Source organism: Talpa europaea (genome assembly GCF_964194135.1).
Source record: "Talpa europaea genome assembly, chromosome: 4".
NCBI lineage: Eukaryota > Metazoa > Chordata > Mammalia > Eulipotyphla > Talpidae > Talpa > Talpa europaea.
This window is the reverse complement of record NC_140070.1, coordinates 18,208,550-18,221,361: the sequence shown is the minus strand read 5'-3', so window position 1 is coordinate 18,221,361 and position 12,812 is coordinate 18,208,550. Positions and strand designations below refer to the sequence as shown.

At 40.2% G+C, this 12,812-nt stretch overlaps 1 protein-coding gene across 5 annotated transcripts in view; it reads right to left on the bottom strand.

Moving 5' to 3' along the window:
- Nucleotides 1–1,719: 1,719 nt before the first annotated feature.
- Nucleotides 1,720–12,812, bottom strand: part of SNX25 (sorting nexin 25) — a gene marked incomplete at both ends in the record, with an annotated part of 93,734 nt that continues 82,641 nt past the window's right edge. For 3 of the 5 annotated variants that reach the window (XM_084231030.1, XM_084231026.1, XM_084231028.1), the window contains 5 exons: nucleotides 1,720–1,800; nucleotides 2,277–2,377; nucleotides 2,868–3,049; nucleotides 7,406–7,472; nucleotides 12,023–12,140. In XM_084231030.1, the coding sequence (XP_084087156.1) occupies nucleotides 1,720–1,800; nucleotides 2,277–2,377; nucleotides 2,868–3,049; nucleotides 7,406–7,472; nucleotides 12,023–12,140 (549 nt within the window). Of the gene's footprint in view, nucleotides 1,801–2,276; nucleotides 2,378–2,867; nucleotides 3,050–7,401; nucleotides 7,473–12,022; nucleotides 12,141–12,812 lie in introns of those variants that run through there. The other 2 variants (XM_084231027.1, XM_084231029.1) reach the window with 2 other exon arrangements.

Below are 12,812 nucleotides of genomic sequence, written 5' to 3'. Positions count from 1 at the left end.
GTGGTAAATAAAATGCAATGTTTAATGCCGTATAGTGTAATCATCACAGCATTTAAAATTTCAGTTTACTGTAGTTACCATAAAGCTGATGCTTCTGGCACAGATGAGGTCCTGAGGCCCTGTAAACTCCCACTGCTGCAGGTTGGGGTGTACACCTTGACCTGCGGGTGGAGTCAGTCTTTAACTCAAGTGACTTGAGGCTTCCAGATCATTAACCTTAAAAAATAAAAACTTTTCTGTCAGATCCATTCTAGCATATAGCTTATGAAGAGTAAGAATTTGTCTTAAAGAGAGACTGAGGAGACAGAATTACTTTTCCTATTTGCAGTATAAACTTAATGGCTACAGACAGCTGTTTCCAATAACTTGTTATGAGTTCTCTGGGGTTTGGTGACTTTGTACTGGTTCTCTGAGTGTGCTTTTCTGCATCCCCAGGAAGGGTAGTTCTAATCCATACAAATCGCCACCTTTGGGTTTTTGGAAGTGTCAAATATTCTGGTTGAATAAAGGATCAAGAGCTATAACTAAAAGAATCCCAGAGATAAAATGTGGTTTACTAATTTTCAATCTTTCAGAACTTATGTTTCATATCAAGAACTGGGCAGGTATGATTCACCGATGATATGATCAATACCACTTTAACATATGGTGTTTTTCTTTCATGGATTTCCAACTGAAGTTTTGCCTGTTGTTTTGTTTTCCATATACCTGCAGCCGTTAGAGACAGTGTTTTTATTATCACTGTATAATTGATGGTGAATCCCAGGAAAATCAATTAAGTGACTTGTCTATGAACCCACTATTAATAATGAAACAAAATCTGTATATCCTGGATCTCACCTAATGCCCCTACTAATCCACAGACTTGTTGATATGATCAAGTCCCTAATCTCTGTGAAGTAACTCCTTCTTTTGGTTTTGGTAACTCATTCCTGCCCTTTCTTCCAAGTTCAACTCCATCCCACACCCCAGAAGCATTATTTCAAGCACTAACTTGGCTCTTCTCATCACACTAAAAATCTTATTTTTCATACTTACATTCTGTGTCTAGAAAATAGCAACAAATTTTCTATTTCCTTGCAAATATTCTAAAGTGCAGAGCTTTTCCAAAAAAAGGCACTTGACAAATATTTGAACTAGATGAAGTATTTCAACCTTTTTTGAGATATAAGCACCTTCAACATCATAGAGTTCTGTGATTCGTTTTCATATTTTATTGCTTCAAATGCTTCAAACTATGGGAAATCTTTGGTAAAAATAAAGAGTAAAATTTTCACAATAACTTTACACAAAGCATTGCACAACAAAGTTCTTCAAACACACGAAATAATATAGGAATGTTCTGAATCCTCAGTGAGGAAATTAACTGTACAATATTCATAGTTCATTTTAAAACAAAACTGTTCTCATAAATATTTAAAATATTTCCTAGGTTCTAATCACATATTAACATTTGTATTTCAATCAGGATGTTGAATTTTAGAGCATTTATATTATTATTAAAATAAAAACAATAATTAACAGAAGGGTTTTTCCCTGTTGCCTATGACAGCATCAAGTTTCCCTCCCTCCCCAATCTGCTTACTTCACATAAAACTAGAGGGAGGGAACTAAAATAAAAATCAGTATGGTTCTCAGCCAAGCCCTCTGTGGAAAAGAGGAAAATGTTTCATGTCTATTATTACACAGACATTTCTCTGGTGGTTTATTTGTGCAGCCTCAGACTTGACCAGCTTTTAGTTGATCTAAATGAGTTCTCAGCTCAGGACACAGTTCAATTAGCAGCAATTCCATCAGCACCTGGATTAAGAAATAAGCAGAAAGAATAGAAAAAAAAAGGTTTTTCTCTAAAGTTTTACTTAAATAGCCATGTCTATGAGAAAAGTCTAGGGGGAAGTCTGGAATAATCTTCACTGAACAACTTACTCTCAAACAAACGGAATTAACGTTATATAAAGACCATTTAGCACCAAACTGATTTATTTCATGTCCTGTGAAGCCTTATCAAACCATCCATGACACTGAATACAGCCAACGAAAATCAGATGACTGGGAAGTAGTCATATAGAAATGTGACATGTATCAAAAGTTGAGAGACAACTAGTATGAGTTTTCTTCCTTTTTCCCTTTCTTTTAACAACTGAATGAACAAAAATGAAACAAATAGCTTCACAGTTATAATTAAGAAAATGAGGGATTAAAATTTGCCCCATGTGGGAACAGAAATGTCAAAGTAAAGAAATAGGTAATCTTCTTGTAGGCTTTAATTAACTCACGTATAGTAGATGCTTATTGGCTTTCGTTTCTTGCAGTGCATTGAATATTTTTATTATGCCATGACGAGCATTTTGCTGTCCAACGAGGCTCTGAAGCATATCTGAAAAATTAAGCTTATTTTCTAAGCTGCTGCTGTGAAAATGTGCACATTGCATATTCAGTGAGGGAGCTATGACATGACACATACACCACAAAGGCACGGAGACAGGAATACCAGTGATCAATTCTTTCAAATGTTTAAAGAGAAAAAACTTTAGAAGTTTCCAATATATTTATACAAACTATAATTTTAATATATTGCTATCCAATTAAAAACTAAGTTCTCAAAATAGAACAGGCTTTTTAAAGCACAAAATTTATTATCTGCTTTAAAACATCTTTCTAGTGATAAAAAACTATTATATCCATTACTGTTGTTATTTAACATCCTAGGTATAATTTCTTAGCAGGGGCTAAGATATGATTTAAGAAGAAAAAAAGGTGTGATCCTTTTTCTCACTGTAATTAGTGTTTCCTGAAAGTTTTAAATGAGATTTAAAACTTAATAGGGTTAATAGTCCCTTTTTATCTCTGTACTTAACAGGCCTCACCTGGAATGTTCTCAAGTAGCTTTTGCTGGGCTCTCTGTTTCGTTTCCTGACTTTGTTCTTTGCTTCTGATTGTGGTTGGTGGCGCCAGCTTCCCATTTGGCCAAAAAGCATCCCGGAAAACATTGATGTAGTAAACCAACATTTGCTCGCTGAAAATCCAATTCACTGTGTCTCGGATTTGTCTATTAAGAGAAAAATATTTCTTGGGTAAGGTTTTAAAAAATATTGCACTCTATCTCAAATTTCATTTATCAAGGAGTAGGCTAAGATACAACCTGATCTAAACATTTGATGAATAAACTAAGAATTGTATTTTTAAACCCTGTCTCTAAAAGTTATTTTTATTTTGGTGACACTGGATGCCTATTCATTCTTGGAGTCCACATTTTCACTGGCACTGACCTCTAAAGACTTTGCCGCATGAACCTTCCAGTCTGTCAAGACAGTAACTGAAAGGAGATTGTAGGGGCAGGATGGGATGGAGCACGCTCTCTATGACCCGAGCAGACAGGGTAAGGAGGAGTCCTGGAGCCCTCGGTGGCTTTTCAGGTTTTTATTGGTATTTCACAGGGTACCTAGTGGGCAGAGGTAATGGGGGCTGGAAGGCAAGTCTTCACTCTTTCTGGGTTTCCGGCATTCTCTCGTGGCCTTGTTCTCTCTCTTCGCTCTGCTCTCTTGCTCTCTTCTGCTGGCATCCCCATGACGCCGCCCTTATAAGCCCACTTTCTCAGCCCAGGTGTACCCATTCACATATGCTCACACCCTATTCCAGGTGTCCATCACAAGACATGCATTCAGGACTGCAGATCTATCATCAATCCTAATGGCGGGAGGGCAGAAAAGCCTGATAAACATTTACTGACCCTACTGAGATGGAATGATTTGTTTGAAGCTTCTACTACTCTATAGTGCTTGTATAAGAATTTCTCCATTAAATAGTATGAACTGAAAGCACAAATCCATTTAAAGACTGTTAAAAGTGGTTTGAAAAGCCCTGCTCAGCTCCTGAAGTTCTGGGGAAGAAGCCCATTATTTCACTAGCTGTCTCATGGTGCTGTCCCATAGGGCAAGTATTGCTGGGCAGAGTACTCACCTGGGAGAACATCTCACGCACTCATGAGGGAAGGGAAGAAAGAAACCCCATTTCACCACAAAGGGAAGGACTTTGAAAAGAGACAATGTGAGACAGCCAATTTCAAATTTCCAGGGGAGTGAAAATAGGGGAGGCATGTAACTTTCACAGTCATAAATAAATGGCTTTTATCTGGTTACCTAGGCCTTTGACATACCCTATTTCATTAGACAATGGGTCAGATTAACAAGATTTTTGCTGTCAAAAGACAAACAGTTCAAAGAGCCCAAGAGTAACTGTGATGTTGGCAGAGAAGTTTCTCTGTTGAAAAGAGGACTAAGAATCATTGCCTGAGCCTCCCCAGTGGCGCAGTGGTTGAACGCTGGGTTGCGAAGCTGCCCACAGCCTCTGCAACGCCAGTTCGATCCTCAGCTGCTGCGACGGTCCCACATGGCGCGCAGACCTCTCCTGCCACCCGCTGCTCCCCTCAGCAGTGTATTTCGTCAGTCTGCCTCTTCTGTTCCCTGTTCTGGCTCTGGTGAATTCTCTCACTCTCCCACGCTTCTGACTGTACCCAATGCTTATATAAATAACTAAATAAATCTTTTTTTTTTAAAAAAAAAAAGAATCATCGCCGAACCTGGAAACTCAAACTGAATAGTCATGAATAATAATAAATCATAAAGGCATTTAAAGATATAATTTATACCTCGAACATCAGGTTTTCAGAAACAGTAGTTGAGACATTGTTTCCCAAGCCTAGTACAGCCATATACCATTAGGTGATTTCCTTGTACAAAAGTCACAGGGTGTAAAATGCACACACCTAGGTGGCATGGCCTGACATCCCTGGGCCTGCATGGTACAGCCTATGGTGACCACTGTTGTACAGGTGGTCTGTGGTTGACCAAGTGCTGCTAAGCCACACATGACTGTGCTTGGCACATCATGATCCCTCACAAAGTCTAAACTCCACTGTGAGTCAAAACTATAACTGCTCTTTGTAACTGCATGTTTGGCTCCTAAAATACTTTCCTATATATTCTTAGGATTATGCAATTCATATCTAGATCAAATGAAATAATTGTATTAATTTAATGGAACGTCTCCTTTAGGAGAGACACTGTCCATCTGTCTGCCTTCCCAAGAAAAAGCTACATAAAAATACAAACATCTTGGGGCCTCCCTGGTGGCACAAAGGGTTAAGCACAGCATTGTGCTTAACAGCCACAGCCTCTGCAGCATGAGTTCGATCTCTGGCCAGGGAGCTACCCATATGGCGCAGCAGACCTCTCTCCTGTCTCGCCCGCTGCTCCCCTCAAGCAGTGTACCCCAGTTCTTGTATGCATAAATAAATAAGTCTTAAAAAAACAGACATCTTGTTTTGGGTTATTAATTGACCCTACGTGAAGAAAAGTCAAGAAAATTTCAGTGAACAACTAAAATTAGGTAAATGACTTACCAAAGATCAATTACCCTAGCATTTCAATCCAAAACCAGTAGAGGGAGCTTTTGAAACAATTCTGGTAGGTGAAATCATGGTACAAGGAAAGAGGCACATACAATACTGTAGTTTAATTTTATTATGTCACCTGCTAAAGGCAAAAAATAGGAAAGGGCCAGGTGCTCCATAATTTCTCTACCTAATAAAAAGCCGACTGAAATGTGTAGCCTGAAAAGTCTCTACATGATACTCCTCCCTCCAGACCCATGAAAATAACTGCCAAATGCATTCACTACTCAAATCACAGCTGCTCATTTTATAACGAAGAACCAGTATCAATATCATAATGGAGCAAGAAAAATGTGCGTAATTTCAGAAACTTTCTGAAAAGGGAAATAAATTAACGAGTTTCTGAAAAGGGAAATAACAAGTCTGAAATAACAAATTTCTTGGAAATTTCTTTATCCACGGCTGCCAATACATAGGATAAGAAGTACCCCTCAGTCTGAAACAATAAGTTAAACAGGCCATTCTTTTGAGTAAACAAGGCTCTAAAACCACTTTTTTAAAATCTTAGATATCGGGCCTCCCCGGTGGCGCAGCGGTTGAGCGCTGGGTTGCGAAGCTGCCCGCAGCCTCTGCGGCGCCGGTTCGATCCCCGGCTGCTCCCCGGTCACCGGAGGAGGGTCCCACATGGCGCGCAGACCTCTCCTGCCACCCGCTGCTCCCCTCAGCAGTGTACTTCGGTCCTTCTGCCTGCTCTGCTCCCCGCTCTGGCTCTGGTGAATTCTCTCACCCTCCCACGCTTCTGACTGTACCCAGTGCTTGTATAAACAAAACAAACAAACAAATAAATAAATAAATAAAAACATGCCTCTATAAAAAAAAAAATAAATAAATAAATAAAATAAAATCTTAGATATCAGTCTTAGTTTACAGAAGTGAACTTTTTCTGACCACAAGAAAAATACATTCTATTTTCAAGTTATTAAAAAGAATAACATTCTTGGGCCTCCCCTAGTGGTGCAGCAGTTGAGCCCTGGGCTGTGAAGCTGACCGCAGCCTCTGCAGTGCCAGTTCCATCCCCGGCCGCCAGCGAGGGTCCCACATGGCGCGCAGACCTCTCCTGTCTCACCCGCTGCTCCCCTCAGCAGTGTGTTTCGTCATTCTGCCTGTTCTGTTCCCCGTTCTGGCTGGTGAATCCTCTCACCCTCCCGCACTTCTGCTGTACCCAGTGCTTGTATAAATAAATGAATAAATCTTTAAAAAAAAAAAAAGAATAACGTTCTTCACTATGTTTCCCTTAAAAATCTATGATATATATGATAAAACTATCAGATTAACCTTATACATACATTTGACAACTAAATCTTCCACGTGGAGAAATCTGATAATTTCATCTCAAAACTTATTTTTTTTTACATTATTTTTAAATTATTTTTTTCCTCTTAGTAGTTGCCTAAATAACATTTCTATTGTGCAAGAAATCAGAATGTTTCTTTTTTGGAGAATATAGGGTTTAGAGCTGAATTTGTATGTATGTGGATAATCTAAAATAGAGCATACATATGGCTTTAATACTATGATACACACACACACCCCCCTTTGATGGACATTCAGATATTAACAGGCAGAAATACCATGATATGACACATGGTGCTCATTTTGGCTTAGAGTCTAAGTTTTAAATAAGTTTTCATCCTGTAACATAACAACATTATTCCCAAAATACTCAAGCTAGTCACCAGGATGAAAAGAAATCTCTACAGAAGATTCTGTTCAGAAGATTCTCATCAGTCAGAATGCCAAAGCTAGCGCAAGCTTTTAGCCTTCAGTTTACTGTACTAGAGAAATTCTTTCAGAAATCTGCTCCCCGATCCAATCTTAGAATCATATCAGAAACAAGACATAGAGGAAAATAATTTCCGTTAACAAGATCACTGGCTATTACACTGTCAGATAATCTGAGGACAAAGGCAAAGAGTAAGGCATGAACTCAAATATTAATTTCATGCAACTCACTTGTTGATGGTTCTTCCAAAAGTGACTTGAACAAGCGCAATTAAGGTTCTTCTCACCCATTTAAACACTAAAATATAAATCAAAGAAAATAAGTTATTGCGGGAAATCACAATTATGACATTTTCATAGTTGCACAAAGCACAAATCTTAGCACGTAACGCAATCTGAGTCCTGACACCAAGTCAGAGCTATGACATCTGCAGAAGTTGGGTCTAGGTTAGCAAACTTCTGCCCAGGAAAATTCTTTTGGCTTTCAATTTCTGCTTAGCAATTGAGGAGTGGAAATAAAGAGTTTTTATAGCTTTTCGCGCATAAACAACAGCTGAGTTAGCAAATAATACTTTACTTCATATGTCCCTGGGCTCCTGACAACATGTCTGTTTTTGACTAGTAGACAGTGCAAGTGCTAGCTTAGATTTCTGTCTGGCATACTGAACTCAATTTTCTAATACACTGCTCTGAATGAGAAACATCTGCAGTCAAATGTTGACAAACATTTTGAAATATTAATGAGTTGATGGCTCTAACTATTCCCACTAGGATGGTGGTTTGCAGATCGCTGCATCCTTTTATATATATATTTATGCCGGTGGGGAATGAAAGGTGAACAGTGAAGAGCCAGGATCCCGAGGGGAGATGTGAATTCACTCTCCCATGCCACTTCAAGAGCGGCTGGGCAAAAATCACCTCTGAGCATAAGTGCCTTCATCTGGAAAAGGACAATACTGACAGGCAGCTATTTTGGTTGGAGGGTATTGTCAATATTTTATGTGAAAGACCCTGTGAGTGAAGGATTCTACAAATTTAAGCCTTATTATTAATACAGAGACATATTTTTATAGGTATAGAATATGAATATAAATCAAAAAGCAAAGAAATGCTGTGAGGATATTTTAGATCCACAAGTTGGAATCTAAATCAAATTTTCCATTTATATATTCACTTCCATTCATTGGAATGTTTGGCTACTGAGAAAATGAGATTCATACTGGATTCTAACGATAATGAAGCTAGAAACTCAAGGTTCCTACAGTCAGAAAACTGACAAGAGGGCCTCCCTGCTGGCGCAGGCAGTTGAGCGCAGCGCTGTGAAGCTGTCCACAGCCTCTGCAGAGCCGGATTGATCCCAGCCGTCAGTGAGGGTCCCACATGGTGCAGCAGACCTCTCCTGACTCACCCACTGCTCCCCTCAGCAGTGTATTCCCTCAATCTGCCTATTCTGTTCCCCACTCTGTCTCTGGTGAATCCTCTCATCATCCCACGCATTTGGCCTGTACCCGGTTCATGTATAAATAAATAAATAAAACTTTTAAAAAATAAAAAAAGAAAACTGACAAGAAGTAACCTCTGCTACTAGGGAAGCCACACAAGCAAAAACCAACAATTGACATAGACTTGGTACTAGATTTTAAAACAGTCTGATTTCTAACTTCTTAGTTGGATCTAAACGTCCAGTTAAAGTAGTGTTACTGATCTTCCAAGAAAAAGTCAAGTCTTGCTTCAAAAGGCCTTCAAGTTCCGGAAGCATTCACAGCATGTTGCCAGCCTACAGACTTGTTCAATTGGGGCTGGCATTTAGCTCGTCAGGCAGCAGTGATAACGTGACTCTGCCTTTCTTTCTAGGGTAGACCCAGAGGGTCTGCGCACCTGTGCCGCTACGAAAGAATGCCTGGCAGCTGCATGACTGGTTACACTTTTTTTCCCCAGGTTGTATAACTGGGCCCTTTCTGCACATGAGCAAGAGCAGGAACCAAAAATCGTCTTGCCACAAGTTCTCTCCCGTCACTGACAGTCCCTTAACTCCGCTACTTTTGCTATCCTTTCCCATCCCAGCCCCCACAACCAAGCCACATCCAAAATAGCCCCATTACTCCTTCCAAGGACTCATCTGCTGAAGGAAACAGAGGCAGCTGCACAAATGAGGGTTTTGCTGATGGCAAATATATCACATCTCATTATAAATGATGTTCTATTTATTCCGCTCTAAAATGTCACTAGCAAAACCAAATATGCTTTTGAGCAGACTGCAGACAGGATTTTGAGCCTTATCCTCGCTCTGACTGGCTCTGATACCTCGCCTAGACTCAATCTCTTTGGGCCACAAAAAATACACTGGCAGAAGGCTAAGGTAGTGTTCCTCAATCTCATTAACTCTATGGGAAACGGGAGGAGTCGTGGCTTAAAGGGCCAGATTTCACTGAGGACAAGTCAGACTCTGGGTGGAGGGCTAGTTTTTTCAGTCTCTAATGAACTAAGTTAAAGACCAGTATATATCTTAAGGACTAGTTATTCTGCCTACATTGAATTAAGTATCAGTATTACCTTAAAGTGACTATTCTATGGAACACCTACAGCTTTTTGATCTAGAAAGATCTTCAATATGTGAATGACAGTCCATCATATAGGTATTTCTTTTAAATTTTTTTTTAAGTGCTAGGATGAGCCTTATTTACTTATTTATTTATTTATTTATTAAAGATTTATTGATTGACTGATTGACACATACAAGCACTGGGTACAGTCAGAAGCACGGGAGGGTGAGAGAATTCACCAGAGCCAGAGCGGGGAGCAGAGCAGACAGAAGGACCGAAGTACACTGCTGAGGGAAGCAGTGGGCGGCAAGAGAGGTCTGAGCGCCATGTGGGACCCTCCTCCAGTGGCCGGGGAGCAGCCAGGGATCAAACCGGTGCTGCAGAGGCTGCGGGCAGCTTTGCAACCCAGCGCCCAACTGCTGTACCACCGGGGAGGCCCTTTCTTTTAAATTTAAACTCACTCCCATTTCTGAACATTAGCTTAGTTCCAACTTTTCATAATCAAATTGTATTAAAATGAGCAGCCTTTTATACAAATCTCTGCCTGAAGTTCAGACTTTAAGTGTGTCTATCGCTTAATGTGAATTATATTTTTGGGACCCTCATGGTGCAAATTTGCAGAAGGATGAATCTACATATGATATAATTTTGTTTTCTGTAAGCTGTATCTAAAACATATATTCCCAAAGTGGTTTTTTTTGTTTTTTTTTTTTTATAAAGGCATGTTTTTCTTTATTTCTTTCTTTCTTTGTTTGTTTTGTTTATACATGCATTGGGTACAGTCAGAAGCGCGGGAGGGTGAGAGAATTCACCAGAGCCAGAGCGGGGAGCAGAGCAGGCAGAAGGACCAAAGTACACTGCTGAGGGGAGCAGCGGGTGGCAGGAGAGGTCTGCGTGCCATGCAGGACCCTCCTCCGGTGGCTGGGAAGCAGCCAGGGATCGAACCGGTGCCACAGAGGCCGCGGGCAGCTTCGCAACCCAGCGCTCAACCACTGCGCCACCGGGGAGGCCCCCCAAAGTGGTTTTGATCGATATATTATTATTTTGGTTTTGGTTTAGGGGAAGAAAAGGTTCAGTGACCAAGATAACTAATTCTGGCACCTTCTTGCCTAGTCAACATCAGTGCCTCCATCTAGATGCTTACGGATCACTGACCATGGATTATGCATGGTATTAGATACTATGATTAAAAGGCACATAAGACATGTTGAAGTTTATAACAGCACTTTGAGATTTTTCCCTTTGCTAAAAGTAAGTAACATACTAAGGGAATATGCATAAGAAAGAACATACCACCCCGTTTCTTATAGTCGACCAAGTCCCAGCTCGCCTTCTTCGCTCCCAGAGAAAAGGGTTAATCAAAGTGGACAGAGCTCCCTCCCAGCACGACATTCTATTGGTGGTAGGTGTCTTGCAACCCTTCTTCCCGTTTGCTTTCTTCTCTAAGAGGTTAGGAATACCTTTATACACCTGTCATACCTCTAGCTAGTATTGAGGCTCCAGGTATCACTGAACACATTGGTCCCATGATTAAGAGAGTTGGGGGGCTGTGAAAAGTGTGGCAGCATTCTAATTTAGAACTCTAGACCAGGCAAAATAGTAGTTTAATCTTTTCCTCCAGCACTGCTTTAGGGGACAGGAACTTCTGCAATTCCTATCAAAATGGTTGCTTGATCCTCACTTTGTTATTGCTTCTGCTAGGTCTATCTCCTTCAAGAACTACTAGGACTTTGCACCCTTGCTACTGTTGTATTTTGGGAAATGTAACTCTTTGTTCTGAGTACGCTGCTGGTGTCTACTCACAAGATGACAGCTGCACTGTCCCCAAAGTTGTGACAACTAAAAATGTTTCCAGATGTTGGCAAATGCCCCCAGGGCAAAATTTCCCTACCTCTCCACTCCTAATCCCTCCTACCAGGGGAAGAAAGGAGGCTAAGAGGTAGGTTTGAGGCATTTCTATGTCCATGGCCATACCACTACCTTAAGCAATACAAAAACCTCACTTTTAACAAGGTTCTTTCTCCTCTGCTGTATAAAATTTCTTTTTTGTACACCTTTTGGTGCTAAAGCCATGAGGCTATGCTAAGTTACATCAAAAGAAATCAAAACCATTCCACCTTTCCGTATTCAAAGGACCATGGTGCGGGGATCACACCCTGTGCTCTCTGAGTAGATAGAACACTGGTCTCAAGGCTCTATCCTCAGCTCCTACCACAGTATCTCACTGGCCTTTAAAAGGAAAAAAGGAACATTAAGCTAACCACTTAATCAGTAAGTACCACCAAATAATTATGAATAGGCTTACTTCCTCGAAGTTCAAAAATCTCCCCAATCAACATGAAGCATGGTTCTGCCAGGGAATCCTTCTTCCCATCCACATCATCACCATAGTCTGACAGGTCACTGTCCTCCTCTGTCTCTTCCTGGGGTACAGAAAAATAAGAGGAAGCAGATCACTCACTCAAAAAAATTGGCATAGTTGTTCTCCTTTGTCGAGGATAAATTCCAAACCTTGTGTTCAAATTTCAACCTTACATAATCCTTCAACTTTCCTACATGCTGAAATTCCTGCATTTCCAATAAAGGGGACAAAAAGTATAACCCTAATTCAATACTAATTTTGAAAAATTAGTAATAAGGAGTGAATTAGTACACAATGAACTAGTTTCCTAATCATTCTGAGTTTTAAAAGGGTTTTTTAACTTTTAACTTAAGTGATTTTAAATTCACTAGTTTATAAAGAAAATATGTATATATTAAGGTAATTTAGTTATTCTGAAAGCTCTGAGTCAAGCTTCTAGTCTGTACCTAAGCTATTCTCATTTCCTGAACATGCCTATCATTAAATTTCAGCTCTAAACTCATAATGTCAGGCAACTGGCTAGTGCAAAATCGTGGGTACTGATCCAGACCCTCAGTGGCCCAGGGCTACCTGGGAGACTGACGAATACACACATGCTGTCTGTACAAGCCAGAGAAGTGCTGGAATAGAGGTGTAGGTATTAGGCAGTAGAAGGACCACTGGCAAAGTTCATTCTAATATCTGCAGAGAGGTAAAGGTGAAGTTCTAGGATCAAGCTGCAGGTTAACAACAG